At 44.3% G+C, this 18,563-nt stretch overlaps 1 protein-coding gene across 4 annotated transcripts in view; it reads right to left on the bottom strand.

The window, feature by feature from the left end:
• Positions 1–2,677: 2,677 nt before the first annotated feature.
• LOC311101050 (uncharacterized protein) overlaps positions 2,678–18,563 on the bottom strand; it is a 37,952-nt gene continuing 22,066 nt past the window's right edge. For 2 of the 4 annotated variants that reach the window (XM_084142081.1, XM_084142083.1), the window contains 9 exons: positions 13,649–13,759; positions 11,548–11,715; positions 11,305–11,407; positions 10,830–11,059; positions 10,361–10,622; positions 5,049–5,381; positions 4,580–4,744; positions 4,299–4,367; positions 2,678–3,948 (listed from right to left, as the gene is read on the bottom strand). In XM_084142081.1, coding sequence (XP_083998207.1) covers positions 3,688–3,948; positions 4,299–4,367; positions 4,580–4,744; positions 5,049–5,381; positions 10,361–10,622; positions 10,830–11,059; positions 11,305–11,407; positions 11,548–11,715; positions 13,649–13,759 — 1,702 coding nt within the window. In that variant the 3' untranslated portion in view covers positions 2,678–3,687. The remainder of the gene's footprint in view (positions 3,949–4,298; positions 4,368–4,579; positions 4,745–5,048; positions 5,382–10,360; positions 10,623–10,829; positions 11,060–11,304; positions 11,408–11,547; positions 11,716–13,648; positions 13,760–18,563) is intronic. The other 2 variants (XM_084142082.1, XR_014609870.1) reach the window with 2 other exon arrangements.

The raw sequence follows: 18,563 nt of genomic DNA, 5'->3' as shown, positions 1-18,563 counted from the left end.
ACCCTAATGTCTCTCTAACACACTCTAACATGTCCTGGGAGAGAAGTGTTACAGGAGACTAGCGGGAAACCTTAGATCTCTTATACACCCCGCCCCGCCCCCCCGACCCACACACACACACACAGAGAGAGACCATAGATCACTAATAACGCACTACTTCATTCACTCTCCTGTGGGACGACAGGGGTTATTTTACACAGCATAAGCAAAACAAGACAGAAAATTCACATTACACTGCCTGAAAATGAGACGATAACCTGTTTACGTCCTGCTGTGTTTGGTTGTTTTTGCACGTTCAGTGAACACTCTTCCTTGGGTTACAGAATAGATACCTTCCGAATGGGTTCCCTGTATTCCCTTGGCTGCTGCATCGTTAGCTGGCCTATTACCTATTATTGTATTGAACACAGGCTTTGGACCACTGAAGATGCTGACGGAGCCCAATGTGACATATTAGGAAACCATCTTCTGTTAAGCAGACTCTCAAGGTAGGCCCTTCACTTAAAATGGTTTCCTTTAGTGCTCTTATTGAAGATGTCTGTCAGGGCTCTGTCATGATTGTATGTGGTCCTGTATGGCTCAGTTGCAACGCCAGTATTGTGTGTTCAATTCCCGGGACCACCCATATGTGAAATGTAGGAACGCATGACTGGATAAAAGCCTGCTTTGGATAAAAGCCTGCTAAATGGCATATATTATCATATTATGAGCATGATTTGACCTCTCTGGCAACTTCGGGTCCCTGGATTTGTCCAATGTTAACGAATGCGTACTATTAATATAGGTAATAGAAATGGCTAGAATGGAGTCAGGGCTTACTGGAAAAGGCTTCAGTTACCTTACTAACTAAAGGCTTCAGTTACCTTACTAACTAAAGGCTTCAGTTACCTTACTAACTAAAGGCTTCAGTTACCTTACTAAAATATGTCACCTCAACATTGCTGCATCAACATGCCTTTCACCAGAAAATATATTCATTTTATACCTATTTTCAACATTGTGAAATCTTCTCTTTCTTTAACTGGTATTAAAAGTTGAAATTGCGCAGTCTACTTGTTTGTCTAGTCACTGGCTGATTCAGAATCTGAAAAAAAATATGTCATTCAAAACTATTTATAGGATTTTGTGTCAGTGTTATAAGAAGCTAAAAATCGAAATCACACCATGACATAGGTCAATGAAACAGTTCAATGAATGTGGATTTGGTCTACCTTCATTCCAACTGCAGTAAGGTGTTCCATGTGTGGACTATGCCCATTTGCTTATCTGTCTGAGATGCCATCTGAGTATTCGGGGTCTGTATTTAAGTGGAGGACATTGTTGGTTTTATGTAACAGCTGCACCACCATGTGGAAAAAAATAAAATGGCAAGCATGGATTTCAAAAAAGGTACACCTATTATTTATAGTCTTTATAGCTATGTAGAACTTCTAGCCATGGATATCAATCAATCACATTTTATTTGTATGTCTCTTTTTGCAAATACCTTTATTACAAAGTACAACCCGGTCCTAAACCTAACAAAGAGCGAGCAGAAAGAAGTGACCCCTTGCAGGAGTTGAAAAACCCTAACACACACATAAAAAAGTTGTAGCTACATAACAGGATGACAGGAATCTTGAAGATGTTGCAGCACAGAGGACAGGAGAGATAGGGAGAATCCATAGAGGACTCATCTTTGGATCTGTGCCATTGAGGCCATCTCCATTTTGAAGTAGTACATTTTCTTCACGATAGGATGATAACTCCTGATGACCCGGTTGGACATGACTCCCACCATGAGGGATCAGCCAATGAAGTTGGAAGTCCCACCCAGTTGACTATATTGAAATGGTGGAAGCCCTCAATGGCGCTGCCTATGCTAATACGGCCTTTTGGCCACTAGAGGCTTCTATCATTCTCTATGGGAGAATCTCAATGCATACTCCTTGCGCACCCTCTCTCCTCGCATTCTCAAAACTCATTGGAGGAAAAGGTCAGAGGGGAGGGACCTCTGGCTTTCTCATCCAATGGGTTTTGGGAAGGAGCCGAGAAGAGAGGACGCAAGGTGTATGCAATTCAGATGCTACCATAGTCAAGGGCCGATAGCCGATAGACTAGGAATGGGATAATATCAGCCTATAGAATACTGTCCCGACCGATAGCCGATAGACTAGGAATGGGATAATATCAGCCCAGAATACTGTCCCGACCGATAGCCGATAGACTAGGAATGGGATAATATCAGCCCAGAATACTGTCCCGACCGATAGCCGATAGACTAGGAATGGGATAATATCAGCCTATAGAATACTGTCCCGACCGATAGCCGATAGACTAGGAATGGGATAATATCAGCCTATAGAATACTGTCCCGACCGATAGCCGATAGACTAGGAATGGGATAATATCAGCCTATAGAATACTGTCCCGACCGATTGCCGATAGACTAGGAATGGGATAATATCAGCCTATAGAATACTGTCCCGACCGATTGTCGGTCCATCTCTAGTCAGCAGCACCTCTTACTGTATTCTTCACACTCATCATCTCTAGCTGGCATGGTCAAGTTCCTTATTCTGCACAGGTGTGAAGAGAAACAATTTCCACTCCATAACAATGGAAGTGATAAGTGGGGGGGCATGTGTACTAATGATGCAGTGCAGAAATACTACTCAAACACACTGGGGATTTGTTTGACAAACTACGTTTATTTTTACCACGTTGCAACTGCAATAAAAAGTGTATTTTGAAAATAGAAGTTACTCAACAGCAGAAATGTGACAAAAAAAACACAAAAAAAACAAGTGCAAATAGTAAAACGAATCAACAGAACAGTTTAATATATATATGTAGGTCAATCCTACTAGGATTCATCTTCTGCATTGTTCAACAAAGTGCCTGAAAGAAATCACGTTACGTTTGTTCACTTTACCTGAGAAAGTGGAACACGTAGACACAGTTGCATCCCAAATGGCACCCTGTTCCCTATATAATGCACTACACAGGGAATAGGCCGGGGTGCCATTTTGGATGCAACTTTGGTCCAGAGTCTAGAAGACAGGCAGTTGGTCTAGACATGCACAATTCTATATGGATGCAGCCAGGTTATCTTCCATTGCAGTGTTCTTCTCTGGCTTCTCTCTGCCTCATTCCTTCATATAATCATCCCTCCTTTCTGTGCCTCTCCCGGTCTCTTCCTTCTGTTCTGTGCCTCTCCCAGTCTCTTCCTTCTGTTCTGTGCCTCTCCCAGTCTCTTCCTTCTGTTCTGTGCATCTCCCAGTCTCTTCCTTCTGTTCCTCTCTCAGTCTCTTCCTTCTGTTCTGTGCCTCTCCCAGTCTCTTCCTTCTGTTCTGTGCCTCTCCCAGTCTCTTCCTTCTGTTCTTCTCTCTGCCTGCCTTGATTCTCCACCTCTTTCCTCCATCTCTGAATCTTTCTATAAATTGCCTCTCTCCTCACTCTCTCCCTTCCGTCTGTTCTTTCCTTCTCTCCTCCACCGCTGCTTCCCTCTTTTCTGTGACCCTCTCCTCCGTCTCTACTTCTGTTTGTTCTGCCTCCATGTCTCCATATATTTGGTTCCTCATCTGACTCCTCTAGCGTAAGTTCCACCTCCTCCACCTCATCCACCTCCTCCATCTCCTCCACCTCATCCACCTCATCCACCTCATCCATCTCATCCATCTCATCCATCTCCTCCATCTTTAGAAGTTAGTCTTCCTCCTCTCCCTGAATGTCCTTTCGTTCCTCAGCTTCCTCCATGGCATAGTGCTTTTCTGGTGTCCTCTCCTCCTTGTCTTGTCCCTCTCCGTCTTGTCCTACCTCGTCCCCCTCATCCTCTTCTCCTTCCACCTCCATGACCCTTTCCCCTCTCTCTTCCGCCACTTCTCTCTCCCTGTGGGAGTGTTGGCTCTCCTGGCTGCTGCTCACAGCATCCTCAGGCAGAGGCTGCCAGTAGTCATACAGTTTACCCTGGAGGCAACACACACATTACATTACTATAAAACAAATCACATTGCTATCAAACATATTACTACAGTTTACCCTGTAGGGAATAAACATAACATTATTACAACAGTTTTACTATGCAATAATAAATACACAGCATTAAATCACAGCTCTGCGATACTAGTTGCCCTGGCAGTACTTCCCCGAACTAACTACACACACATATATATATATACACACACATATGCATATCTATCTATCTATCTATCTATCTATCTATCTACACACACACACACACACACACACACACACACACACATCTAGTTATGGCTTTACATACTGTAGCTGTACTGTATCTCTCTATGCATGTCTACCTGGAGAGGCCTGGTTCTATGGACCAGCACCTGCCACTTGGTGTAGATCCTGGCCACAAAGTCCTTCACCTAGAGGGAGAAAGAGTGAGCGATGAGGAAGAGAGAGCGAGAGGTGGGGTGGATGACGAAGAGAGTGCGGAGAGAGAGGAAGAGGAGAGAGGGAGAGAGAACGAGGGGGGTTAAGAGCCGTTTAACCAGAGAGATCATATCATCATTAATGCATTTATGTGGATTACAGTTCCCATAGAAATGTTGTCTATACGGAAGAAGTGACCACATACCTTGCTCCTGTACAGCATCTTCTCACTCTCCCTGATGTCACTTTTGATGTGTTTCTCCAGCTCAGCACTTAGCAACAACAACTGGTTCTTTTGCTCCGAAGGGAAGAACTCAAAGTTGGTGGCTTCGTTGGCCAGGGCCAGGAGGCTGTAGCAGAGGTAGTAGGCCTGAAAACAACAATGTGTTCATTGGACACCAAACGGAAGAAAACAGGGACGACTTTGACTATTGCTCCAATAAATTGTTATATATATTTCCCTTGCAAACCACTGTTGGTTGTGTGACCTAATGAAAATCTGATTTAATTGGACAACAGGGGTGTAGTCACTAGGAACCAGACGCAAGCAAACAAACCTAAGATGGGAGGGACTAGTTGCTACTCTTGTCTAATAAGACATTTCCGTTTTGTTGCAAAATGTTTTCCGTTGCAAAATGACCCTTATATACCCTGGTAAATAAACCTTTGTTGACCTGCTGGTCCAGGGAGGCACAGTCCTCCTCTTCTTCCTCCCCCTCCCGCTCTCTGTGTGGGTGGGGACTCCTCCTGGAGCAGGAGGTGGCCAGGCCCCGGAGGAGTGAGGAGGGCCGCATTCGGGAGAGGTAGGGACGCAGGTCTGACAGCTGGAACTCTGTGTTGGAGGGAATGTAAGTGCATTTCTTGTTCAGTAGCTTGGAGATGGCCGACACACTGATGTGTCTCCTGAGTTGCTTGCCACGCATGCTGTCTGGCAGGAGCTCGACCAGCCAGCGCAGGTTGTGGTGGTCCTCAGTCAGGTCGACCAGCGACATGCAGATCCTGGGCAGCTACAGGACAGGACAGGAGATGGATCAACATCAACAATCAGACAGGCGAAACACACACACACACACACACACACACAAAACAGTGAGATGAGTTTACCTAGCAAAGGAAATAAAGAAACTTCAAAAAAGCAAAAGAAAGAAATGGTGACATTCATTCATTCATCTCCAGAACCATACCAGTGTCTACATACAGTGAGCTCCAAAGGTTTTGGGACAGTAGATAGGTTTACATCCAATTTGTGACAGATTTTCATGTGAATATTCAAAAATCTGTATAGAACAATATGCGCATTTTCCACCAGAGATGTTTCCATCAAACGGACCTTTTGCGGATAAAAGGCTGTGCACGATGACGTAGTGCACATAAAAATAACTTTTGCCTTTAAATTCGATGTACCGAATGAAAAATACAAGTTAAATGGGTTTCCATAGGGCCTCCCGAGTGGTGCAGCGGTCTAAGGCACTGCATCGCAGTGCTAGAGGCGTCACTACAGACAAGGTTTTGATCCCGGGCTGTGTCGCAGCCGGACGCGACCGGGGGACCCATGAGGCGGCGCACAATTGGCCCAGCGTCATCCGGGTTAGGGGAGGGTTTGGCCAGCTGGGACTTCCTTGTCCTCTAGCAACTCCTGTGGCGCATGCACGCTGACACGGTCGCCAGTTGTACGGTGTTTCCTCCCACACGTTGGTGCGGCTGGCTTCTGGGTTAAGCGAGCAGTGTGTCAAGAAGCAGTGCGGCTTGGCAGGGTCGTGTTTCGGAGGACACATGGCTCTCGACCTTTGCCTCTCCCGAGTCTGTACGGGAGTTGCAGCGATGGGGCCAGACCGTAACTACCAATTGGATATCATGAAATTGGGGAGAAAAAAGGGGTAAAAAGTAACAAAAAATAATATTTAAATACAGTTGAAGTCGGAAGTTTATATACACCTTAGCCTTAGCCAAATACATTTAAACTCGGTTTTTCACAACGTCAGTTAGGATCACCACTTTATTTTAAGAATGTGAAATGTCAGAATAATAGTAGAGAGAATTATTTCTTTCATCACATTCCCAGTGGGTCACAAGTTTACACTCAATTAGTATTTGGTAGCATTGCCTTTAAATTGTTTAACATGGGTCAAACGTTTCAGGTAGCCTTCCACAAGCTTCCCACAATAAGTTGGGTGAATCTTGGCCCATTCCTCCTGACAGAGCTGGTGTAACTGAGTCAGGTTTGTAGGCCTCCTTGCTCGCACACGCTTTTTCAGTTCTGCCCACACATTTTCTATAGGATCGAGGTCAGGGCTTTGTGATGGCCACTCCAATACCTTGACTTTGTTGTCCTTAAGCCATTTTTTCCACAACTTTGGAAGTATGCTTGGGGTCATTGTCCATTTGGAAGACCCATTTGCAACCAAGCTTTATCTTCCTGACTGATGTCTTGAGATGCTGGTTCAATATATCCACATAATTTTCCTTCTTTATGATGCCATCTATTTTGTGAAGTGCACCAGTCCCTTCTGCAACAAAGCACCCCCACAGCATGATGCTGCCACTCCCGTGCTTCACGGTTGGGATTGTGTTCTTCGGCTTGCAAGCAACCCCCTTTTTCCTCCAAACATAACGATGGTCATTATGGCCAAACAGTTCTATTTTTGTTTCATCAGACCAGAGGACATTTCTCCAAAAAGTACGAACTTTGTCCCCATGTGCAGTTGCAAACCGTAGTCAGGCTTTTTTATGGCGGTTTTGGAGCAGCGGCTTCTTCCGTGCTGAACGGCCTTTCAGGTTATGTCGATATAGGCCTTGTTTTACTGTGGATATAGATACTTTTGTACCTGTTTCCTCCAGCATCTTCACAAGGTCCTTTGCTGTTGTTCTGGGATTGATTTGCACTTTTCGCACCAACGTACATTCATCTCTAGGAGACAGAACGCGTCTCCTTCCTGAGCAGTATGACGGCTGCGTGGTCCCATGGTGTTTATACTTGCGTACTATTGTTTGTACAGATGAACGTGGTACCTTCAGGCGTTTGGAAATTGCTCCCAATGATGAACCAGACTTGTGGAGGGCTAAAAAAAAAAATCTGAGGTCTTGGCTGATTTCTTTTGATTTTCCCATGATGTCAAGTAAGTTTGAAGGTAGGCCTTAAAATACCTCCACAGGTACACCTCCAATTGACTCAAATGATGTCAATTAGCCTATCAGAAGCTTCTAAAGCCATGACATCATCCAAGCTGTTTAAAGGCACAGTCAACTTAGTGTATGTAAACTTCTGACCCACTGGAATTGTGATACAGTGAATTATAAATTAAATAATCTGTCTGTAAACAATTGTTGGAAAAATTACTTGTGTCATGCACAAAGTAGATGTCCTAACCGACTTGCCAAAACTATAGTTTGTTAACAAGAAATTTGTGGAGAGGTTGAAAAATGAGTTTAATTGACTCCAACTTAAGTGTATGTAAACTTCCGACTTCAACTGTAAATGGGTTTCCATCATTTTCAACTCTACTGATGGTTTTGTCACAAAAACTGTTGCGTTATATTTCAAATGTGCCCACTCTGGTCTTGACACGTGCACTTTAACCAACATCTCGCAGATACAGTGTGGGTAGGCTACCTACATTATGAGATTATTATGGATAAGAGTGATATTATTTCTATTTGTCAAATGGCAGCAAAGCATTGATCATCATGTCACCAGAAAAATACCCAAAATATTTATTGGACAGAAGCATCAAGCTCATCACCTTGCAAATTCACCACCCTGTGAAGTTCATCATCACTTATTTAATCTGTAGCCTAATAAACTGTATGCTTTCCCGAGTCGGAGTGGGAGACTCGGATGACTCCAAATTTACTTCGATATGATGGTTATTATATTAATATTTGTTCATAAAAGCATTCCACTGCCATTTCTCGCATAATTTAATTTACAGACACAAAAAGATTCCACCATGTGGAACAAACTAATTGTCTGTCGGCATTTATGTTTCCATCCGCACGGTCGTGACTTTTGTTAATGCGGCAGGTAATTGGATGAAAACGTGGTTAGTGACACATTTTTTGTGATTTTGGCTCTGTACTCCAGCACTTTGGATTTGAAATGATACAAAGTTACAGATGCACAAATATCATCCCCCTAAAAAATGCTAACTTCCCCTGTTCTTGTAATGGTGAGAGGTTAGCAAGTGACTCCAAAATGCACAATACATTATATCTCATTAATTTCTATTGGGCACAAAGTAATCTCAAAAACAATCAAAACAAACAGCAAATGCATTCAACAAGTTTGTAGAGTCAAGCTTGATGTAAATCATTGTGTGCTAGGAATATGGGACCAAATATTACACTTTTGACTACTTTAATACACAAGTGAATTTGTCCCAATACTTTTGGTCCCCTAAAATGGGGGGACTATGTACAAAAAGTGCTGTAATTTCTAAACGGTTCATCCGATATAATAATAATAAATAATATGCCATTTAGCAGACGCTTTTATCCAAAGCGACTTAAAGTCATGCGTGCATAAATTTTTATGTATGGGTGGTCCCGGGGATCGAACCCACTACCCTGGCGTTACAAGCGCCATGCTCTACCAATTGAGCTACAAAGGACCACAATGATAATACGATATGAATGATAATACCTTCAAATTAATGCTGACAGTCTGCACTTTAACTTTGTATCATCCAAAGTGCTAGAGTACAGAGCCAAAACAACAAACAATGTGTCACTGCCCCAATACTTTTGGGGCTCAGTGTATGTAAAAATGGTGCATGTCTACATTCTGTAGTTAAAAAGATAAGAAGGTCCTAAAAAAAAGTCATAATCTAAGACATTATAGAGTAGGAGAAAAAAATAAAACATAAAAAGTGATTTGAAAAACCCATAGAGATCCTATTAAATTACTATTGTAATTCCTAATTCAATGTCAAAACCTGCAATGAGTTTCTAGCCAGGGGGAGGGCATTCCCATGCTCCCGGTGTCACCACGAGTTAAAATGTTTTTACTTTAGATTACACCAATTGCACTTTTTAACTTTATATTTTTTTACTACAAAATGTAGAAATGTGCCATTTTCACGTACTGTATGTAGACACTGGTATGGTACCAGAGATCATGAATACGAGGTCGAAAAGTGGTGGAATTTCCCCTTTCAAGGCCTTTTCACACTGCATTTCACAATGCCCCTGGCTAAGACTGGCCCTGGGCTAGCTAATCCCACATTAACACAAGCATTTGTTAACCCTGTGCCAAGGATTCACACTTGTATTCCAAAGACCTGGGCTAACGTACAAACACAACATGCGACAAGTACATCCTATTTCTGACATGCGTTCAATGTTACATTCTATCTAGAGTCCTGCCCTGCCCATGCCCGCAACATTCAGGCCCTACTCTGGCCCGATTGCTTCTGCCAAAGTTAAAGGTGCGGCCGAACCCGAAATCAGAAATACAGTAACTTCTTCCTATCTATAGCTGTTTGTCTTGGTCTGTCCCCCACTCCCTGTGCTGTGTGTTTGAGTATCCATAGCAATGGTTCCGCACAACAAGACGTGAGAGTTGTTAGTTGACATTAGCTAGCTACGTTTCGTCACTCGAAACTTTGACAAAACTCATGGAACATTATTATTTTCTGTGAAATAATCTCTCCCTGTCGACCCGGACAGGTAAACAAGAGAGTTCGGTGCTAACCCTGCTCCGGAGCAGGGCCAGCTAGCCCTGGGCTAAGGTTGGCGCTAGCCCACTTTAGAATGTGCAAGTGTGAACACTCCCTTAGCCCCGGGCTAAGGAGGCTGGGATTATTTAGCCCTGGGTTTATTTAGACAGCGAATAAGTGGATGGGGGAGACAAGCAAGTATAAGATTAAGTTAGAAAGGCTGAGGCGGGGATTGAACCCACAACCATTGTGGTTGCACGTGTACACGTGTTACTACGGCACCACTCAGAAGCCACAGAAGAAGAAAGAAATAAAAAGGTTGACTGACTGACCATGCTGTCCAAGTCCCTGATGCTGTTGACCAGGTTGTGCAGTAGGGAGCGGAGGTGCTCGGTGGGCTGGAGGGTGAGCTGCGTGTCCAGGCCCACTCTGCTCACCACCGTCAGGAGTAACAGCAGGTCTCTGTCACTGTAGGCCCGCGGGCACAACGACGTACAATGACACATGTACTTGATGACGTTGTCAAAGTTGTGTTCAGGGAAAGTTCTGAGCTTCTTACTGGACAGGCTCTCTGTGCTGATCTGGATGCCCTCTCTACACACACACACACACACACACACACACACACACACACACACACACACACACACACACACACACACACACACACACACACACACACACACACACACACACACACACACACACACACACACACACACACACGTAGTTATTACCGTCTATCATAAAAATTGTATGAACAAAGTTGTTATTGACACACAGACACACACACAGACTTACATCAGGTCTCCCTCAGTGAAGGGGGGTTGTAGGTTCTCCAGGGGGAACAGTGTGACAAAGGGAACCCCCATGTTCATGAAGACCAGGGTCACGTCTCCAACACTGGGCACCCAAACCTCATACCTCTCACTCTTATTCAGCACCATGTGTTCAGCAGCAGAGCAGGCAATATCTCCAAGGGCCTTAAGGACCTGATGACAGGTCAGCTTGTCCGAGTGGACTGACATCATCTACAGGAGGGAGAGAGAGAGGCTGACTTTTTGTCTGTCTTTAATGAGCCATCCTCATTTGATTAAACCCCCCCCCCACCCCCCCAAAAAACGAATTGCGTACCACCAAACCACCAGAGAGAGAGCGAGCAAGAGAGAGGAGACATCAATCCACTGATCAATCATTTACATTTAAGTAATTATACAAACAAATCAATTTGATTTGTCTAGCGCAGGAAGAGGTAAAAGGGGGTGTAGAGTAGTACCTGGAAGAGCCAGCGGGCCACCTGGGGAGGGCAGGGGGAGGAGCAGTAGGCTCTCTGGAACAGCTGGGAACTGACCTGGGTCCTGAACTGGTCTGGAGATGACCTGAGATACACAGAGGGAACGAGAGAATGGAGGGAGAGGACATTTTTTTGAGAGATGGGGTGATGGGGGCAAGAGAGGAGAGAACTGAACATTTCCTCTCAGTCTTTTCACTCTCTCACAGATACACACACACACCTTACCAGAGGATTGTTTTCTGTGTGGTGTCACACGGGGTGACGTTACAGTGTCTCAGCTGCAGTGTGTGTTGGCTGAAGAGACGGCCAAAGTTGTCCAGGCTGAACACCGCTTCGCCGGAGTGCAGGTCCTGGATGGCACTAGACAACACTGAGAAACGCTGCAGGAACTCCCTGGGGTTGACAAGAGATACACACATGGAAGTGTGGGATTGTGGTTATTAGTCCTCCTCATGTGTGTGTGTGTAGTTACCTCTGCTCCTGGGAGAAAGGAAAAGGGGGTACCTAGACAGTTGGGGGTACCTAGACAGTTAAACCGAAATGAATCTTCTGCAGTTATCCGCCTTAAATCGACGTCTTCGGCGCCTGGGAAGCGGTTGTTGTTGGGGATTAAGTACCTTGGGGCAGAACGGCAGGTTTTTCCACCTTGCCGGCTCAGGGATTCGAACCAGCGACCTTTCGCGCTTAACCGCTAGGCTACATGGCCTCCTCTATGTTTTATGTGCTCTCCTCTTTTGTGTATGTACATTATGTATGTACAGTGCATTAGGAAAGTATTCAGACCCCTTGACTTTTTCCACTTTTTGTTACAATACAGCCTTATTCTAAAATGGATGTAAAAAAATATATATATATATATCCTCATCAATCTACATACAATACCCCATAATGACAAAGCGAAAACAGATTTTTAGACATTTTTACAAATGTATTAAAAATAAAAACAGAAATACCTTATTTACATAAGTATTCAGACCCTTTGCTATGAGACTCAAAATTGAGCGCAGGTGCATCCTGTTTCCATTGATCATCCTTGAGATGTTTCTACAACATCATTTGAGTCCACCTGTGGTAAATTCAATTGATTGGACATGATGTGGAAAGGCACACACCTGTCTATATAAGGTCCCACAGTTGACAGTGCATGTCAGAGCAAAAACCAAGCCATGAGGTCGAAGGAATTGTCCGTAGAGCTCCGAGACAGGATTGTGTCGAGGCACAGATCTGGGGAAGGGTACCCAACAACTTTCTGCAGCATTGAAGGTCCCCAAGAACACAGTGGCCTCCATCATTCTTAAATGGAAGAATTTGGAACCACCTACATTCTTCCTAGAGCTGTCCGCCCAGCTAAACTGAGCAATCAGGGGAGAAGGGTCTTGTTCAGGGAGGTGACCAAGAACCCGATGGTCACTCTGACAGAGCTCCTGAGTTCCTCTGTGCAGATGGGAGAACCTTCCAGAAGAACAACCATCTCTGCAGCACTCCACCAATCAAGCCTTTATGGTAGAGTGGCCAGACGGAAGCCACTCCTCAGTAAAAGGCACATGACAGCCCGCTTGGAGTTTGCCAAAAGGCACCTAAAGGACTCTCAGACCATGAGAAACAAGATTCTCTGGTCTGACGAAACCAAGATTGAACTCTTTGGCCTGAATGCCAAGCGTCACATCTGGAGGAAACCTGGCACCATCCCTACGGTGAAGCATGGTGGTGGCAGCATCATGCTGTGGGGATGTTTTTCAGCGGCAGGGTCTGGGAGACTAGTAAGGGTCGAGGGAAAGATGAATGGAGCAAAGTACAGGGAGATCCTTGATGAAGAGCGCTCAGGACCTCAGACTGGGGAACCCTAAGCACACAGCCAAGACAACGCAGGAGTGTCTTCGGGACAAGTCTCTGAATGTCCTTGAGTGGCCCAGCCAGAGGCCAGATTGAACCCGATCAAACATCTCTGGAGTCCTGAAAATAGCTGTGCAGCGACGCTCCCCATCCAACCTGACAGAGCTTGAGAGGATCTGCAGAGAAGAATGGGAGAAACTCCCCAACTACAGGTGTGCCAAGCTTGTAGCGTCATACCCAAGAAGACTTGGGGCTGTAATCGCTGCCAAAGGTGCTTCAACAAAGTACTTTGCAAAAATGTCTAAAAACATGTTTTTGCTTTGTCATTATGGGGTATTGCGTGTAGATTGATGAGGAAAATGAACTATTTAATCCATTTTAGGTCTGAATACTTTCCGAATGCACTGTATGTATGTATGTATGTATGCATGTATGTATGTATGTATGTATGTATGTATGTATGTGTGTTTTAAGCGTGTGTGTGTGTAGTTACTTTTGCTGCTGGGAGATTGCCTCTATGTTCTCCTCCTCCTCCTCCTCCTCCGCCAGTCTCAGCAGGTTCTCCTTACAGGAGAGACGCAGCTTGGCCTCCATCTCCTTAGACCTGGGGGGAATAACCACGACATAGCACACATTGTTATGACATAGTACTCATATGATATGAAATAGAACACTTCTAATACTTAAAAGTCTAAGCCGTGGGGGGGGGGGGGGGTTGTTTTAAGATGGTCATACTATGGCTCATTTAGCTATTTGATTTGGAATTTTAGGACCCCTTTGGGTAACAAAACAACAGCAAAATATTTGATAAAATATTGAATTCGGCCTTTACTACTATGGCCCAGAGAAAACGCATTGAATTACACATTCATAAATGACAAACAAGACAGTCAAAGAATATATCATATCTAGGAGATATGGTAGCTCAGGAAATATATCTATATACAGTGAGGGAAAAAAGTATTTGATCCCCTGCTGATTTTGTACGTTTGCCCACTGACAAAGACATGATCAGTCTATAATTTTAATGGTAGGTTTATTTGAACAGTGAGAGACAGAATAACAACCAAAAAATCCAGAAAAATGCATGTCAAAAATGTTATAAATTGATTTGCATTTTAATGAGGGAAATAAGTATTTGACCCCTATGCAAAACATGACTTAGTACTTGGTGGCAAAACCCTTTTTGGCAATCACAGAGGTCAGATGTTTCTTGTAGTTGGCCACCAGGTTTGCACACATCTCAGGAGGGATTTTGTCCCACTCCTCTTTGCAGATCTTCTCCGAGTCATTAAGGTTTCGAGGCTTACGTTTGGCAACTCGAACCTTCAGCTCCCTCCACGGATTTTCTATGGGATTAAGGTCTGGAGACTGGCTAGGCCACTCCAGGACCTTAATGTGCTTCTTCTTGAGCAACTCCTTTGTTGCCTTGTGTTTTGGGTCATTGTCATGCTGGAATACCCATCCACGACCCATTTTCAATGCCCTGGCTGAGGGAAGGAGGTTCTCACCCAAGATTTCACGGTACATGGCCCCGTCCATCATCCCTTTGATGCGGTGAAGTTGTCCTGTCACCTTAGCAGAAAAACACCCCCAAAGCATAATGTTTCCACCTCCATGTTTGACGGTGGGGATGGTGTTCTTGGGGTCATAGGCAGCATTCCTCCTCCTCCAAACACGGCGAATTGAGTTGATGGCAAAGAGCTCGATTTGGGTCTCATCTGACCACAACACTTTCACCCAGTTCTCCTCTGAATCATTCAGATGTTCATTGGCAAACTTCAGACGGGCCTGTATATGTGCTTTCTTGAGCAGGGGGACCTTTCGGTTGCTGCACGATTTCAGTCCTTCACGGCGTAGTGTGTTACCAATTGTTTTCTTTGTGACTATGGTCCCAGCTGCCTTGAGATCATTGACAAGATCCTCCCGTGTAGTTCTGGGCTGATTCCTCACCGTTCTCATGATCATTGCAACTCCACGAGGTGAGATCTTGCATGGAGCCCCAGGCCGAGGGAGATTGACAGTTCTTTTGTGTTTCTTCCATTTGCGAATAATCGCACCAACTGTTGTCACCTTCTCACCAAGCTGCTTGGCGATGGTCTTGTAGCCCATTCCAGCCTTGTGTAGGTTTACAATCCTGTCCCTGACATCCTTGGAGAGCTCTTTGGTCTTGGCCAAGGTGGAGAGTTTGGAATCTGATTGATTGATTGCTTCTGTGGACAGGTGTCTTTTATACAGGTAACAAACTGAGATTAGGAGCACTCCCTTTAAGAGTGTGCTCCTAATCTCAGCTCGTTACCTGTATAAAAGACACCTGGGAGCCAGCAATCTTTCTGATTGAGAGGGGGTCAAATACTTATTTCCCTCATTAAAATGCAAATCAATTTATAACATTTTTGACATGTGTTTTTCTGGATTTTTTTGTTGTTATTCTGTCTCTCACTGTTCAAATAAACCTACCATTGTATGTTTGCCCATTTGTCAGTGGGCAAACATACAAAATCAGCAGGGGATCAAATACTTTTTTCCCCTCACTGTGTAATATATATATATAGCTCTGGAAAAATAAAGAGACCACTACAAAAATATAAGTTTCTCTGGTTTTACTATTTATAGGTATGTGTTTGGGTGAAATTAACATTTTTGTTTTATTCTATAAACTACTGACAACATTTCTCCCAAATTCCAAATAAAAATATTGTCATTTAGAGCATTTATTTGCAGAAAATGGAAACTGGTCAAAATAACAAAAAATATGCAGTGTTGTTAGACCTCGAATAGTGCAAAGAAAATAAGTTCATGTTCATTTTTAAACAACACAATACTAATGTTTTAACAGTTCAGAAATCAATATATGGTGGAATAACCCTGATTTTCAATCACAGATTTCATGCGTCTTGGCATGCTCTCCACCAGTCTTTCACATTGATGTTGGTTACTTTCTGCCACTCCTGGCGCAAAAATTCAAGCAGCTCGGCTTTGTTTGATGGCTTGTGACCATTTATCTTCCTCTTGATCACATTCCAGAAGTTTTCAATGGGGTTCAGGTCTGGAGATTGGGCTGTCCATGACAGGGTCTTGATCTGGTGGTCCTCCATCCACACTTTGATTGACCTGGCTGTGTGGCTTGGCGCATTGTCCTGCTGGAAAAACCAATCCTCAGAGTTGGGGAACAATGTCAGAGCAACAAGAAGCAAGTTTTCTTCCAGGACAACCTTGTACGTGGCTTGATTCATGCGTCCTTCACAAAGACAAATCTGCCCGATTCCAGCCTTGCTGAAGGACCCCCAGATCATCACCGATCCTCCACCAAATTTCATAGTGGGTGCGAGACACTGTGGCTTGTAGGCCTCTCCAGGTCTCCGTCTAACCATTAGACGACCAGGTGTTGGGCAAAGCTGAAAATTGGACTCATCAGAGAAGATGACCTTACTCCAGTCCTCTATGGTCCAATCCTTATGGTCTTTTGCAAACCTCAGCCTGGCTCTTCTTTGCTTCTCATTGATGAAGGGCTTTTTTCTAGCTTTGCACGACTTCAGCCCTGCCCCTAGGAGCCTGTTTCGAGCTGTCCTCGCCGTGCACTTCACCCCAGCTGCCATTTGCCATTAGTTTTGTAGGTCACTTGATGTCATCCTACGGTTGTTGAGTGACATTCGAATGAGTTGGCGGTCATCCCGGTCAGTAGAGTGTGTAGCTTTGTTGTCCCCAATGTCTGCTGCTTGACCTTGTTCTTATGAACTGCCCTCTTTGAAATTTTAAGGATGGAAGCAACCTGACGCTCACTTTATCCCTCTGCCAGTAAAGCCAGAATTGAATCGTTCTTTTCCTCACTCAAAACTTTCCTTTTCAACTCTTTTGGCATGGTCAATAGTTATTTTTTAAATTAATATTACTTTTGGAGGTACTATTAGCACTGTTTTGCCATCCAGCTGGTCCTATTGCAAGAGGATAGTGATGACCACAGCAGTGGTTTTTATACTTTTCCTCGTTAAATAAGATTTGGTTCAGGTGATCATCTAATCAGTACCTAATTCAGTAGAATGAGGTGTGCCTGTGTTGGTGGAATTCAACAGACACTGGAATGGAATGGCTGTCATACATGTAGAGATGCTGATTTAAGAAACATTTGCAGTGGTCTCTTAATTTTTTCCAGAGCTGGGGCGGCGCACAATTGGCCCAGCGTCGTCCAGGGTAGGGGAGGGAATGGCCGGCAGGGATGTAGCTCAGTTGGTAGAGCATGGCGTTTGCAACGCCAGGGTTGTGGGTTCGATTCCCACGGGGGGGGCCAGTATGAAAAAAATAAAAATAAATGTATGCACTCACTAACTGTAAGTCGCTCTGGATAAGAGCGTCTGCTAAATGACTAAAATGTAAAATATATTTCTTTACACATATTTAACCCTTTTTTGCGTAGGCACAAAACTACATTCATCCTTCCATTCATTATTTTAAACGGTACAGGATTAGTTTGTAGCCCAAATGGTTCGTACTCTACAAACAGAAGTAGGCACATCGACTGTACCGACTTCAGACGAGTCCCCTGACACAAAGCTAAACGGATACCACCATCGTGTTCGTGAGAGTCTCCCCTTTCCATAGTCATAATAGTTTTTTAGGTCAAACCGTTCAGACGCTACAGACGTTTTCGTGAGAAGACCGATTTGCGGGATGTCTCATTGTCTGACAAACACCTGTCACGACTTCCTCCAAAGCTGCCTCCTCTCCTTGTTTGGGCAGGCTTCGGTGGCCGTCGTCACCGGCCTTCTAGCCACTGCCGCTCCTCATCTCATCATTCCATTGGCTTTGTCTTGTTGTTCACACACACCTGTTTCATATCCCCTCATCAGTACCTGTATAAGTGTTCCCTCTGCCCCCTTGTCTTTGTGTGTGATTGTTTATTGTGGAGGATAGTTAAGCTCGGCGGAGCTCCGTGTATTTTGTATCGCCGGGATAATTCCCTGTGTGCCTTGTATTTTCCAGTGCGCCTGTTTTGCGCACTGGAGTATTTTTGGACACATTACTGCATAACGCTGGATTTGCGGAATAAAGCCTGTTATTCTGTGATTTACCCTCCTGCGCCTGACTTCTTCGACATCACAACACCCCTCTAGCTCTGCCACCTTCCACGGCAGATGCGGAAGTGCGATATCGGCGGATGCGGTGGATTGAGATGCAACCAATGCAAGAAAACAGATATCTCTATCTTAAACTGCGTTAATCAACTCTAGGGGGTTAAGCAATGCAGAGACCTCTCCATCACCTTAGACCTTGGGGGAAAACAACAAGGACAGAACGTTTAACAGCAATGTGTCATCTCACAACAATGGCACGTTGTCATTTTAAAGCAATTTCTCCATCTCCAAGACCCACATGGAGAAGATAGCACTATAATGTCACTTATGATAAAG

This window comes from Coregonus lavaretus (genome assembly GCF_964263955.1).
Source record: "Coregonus lavaretus genome assembly, chromosome: 25".
Classification (NCBI taxonomy): Eukaryota; Metazoa; Chordata; class Actinopteri; order Salmoniformes; family Salmonidae; genus Coregonus; species Coregonus lavaretus.
This window is presented reverse-complemented; position numbering and strand designations above follow the sequence as displayed.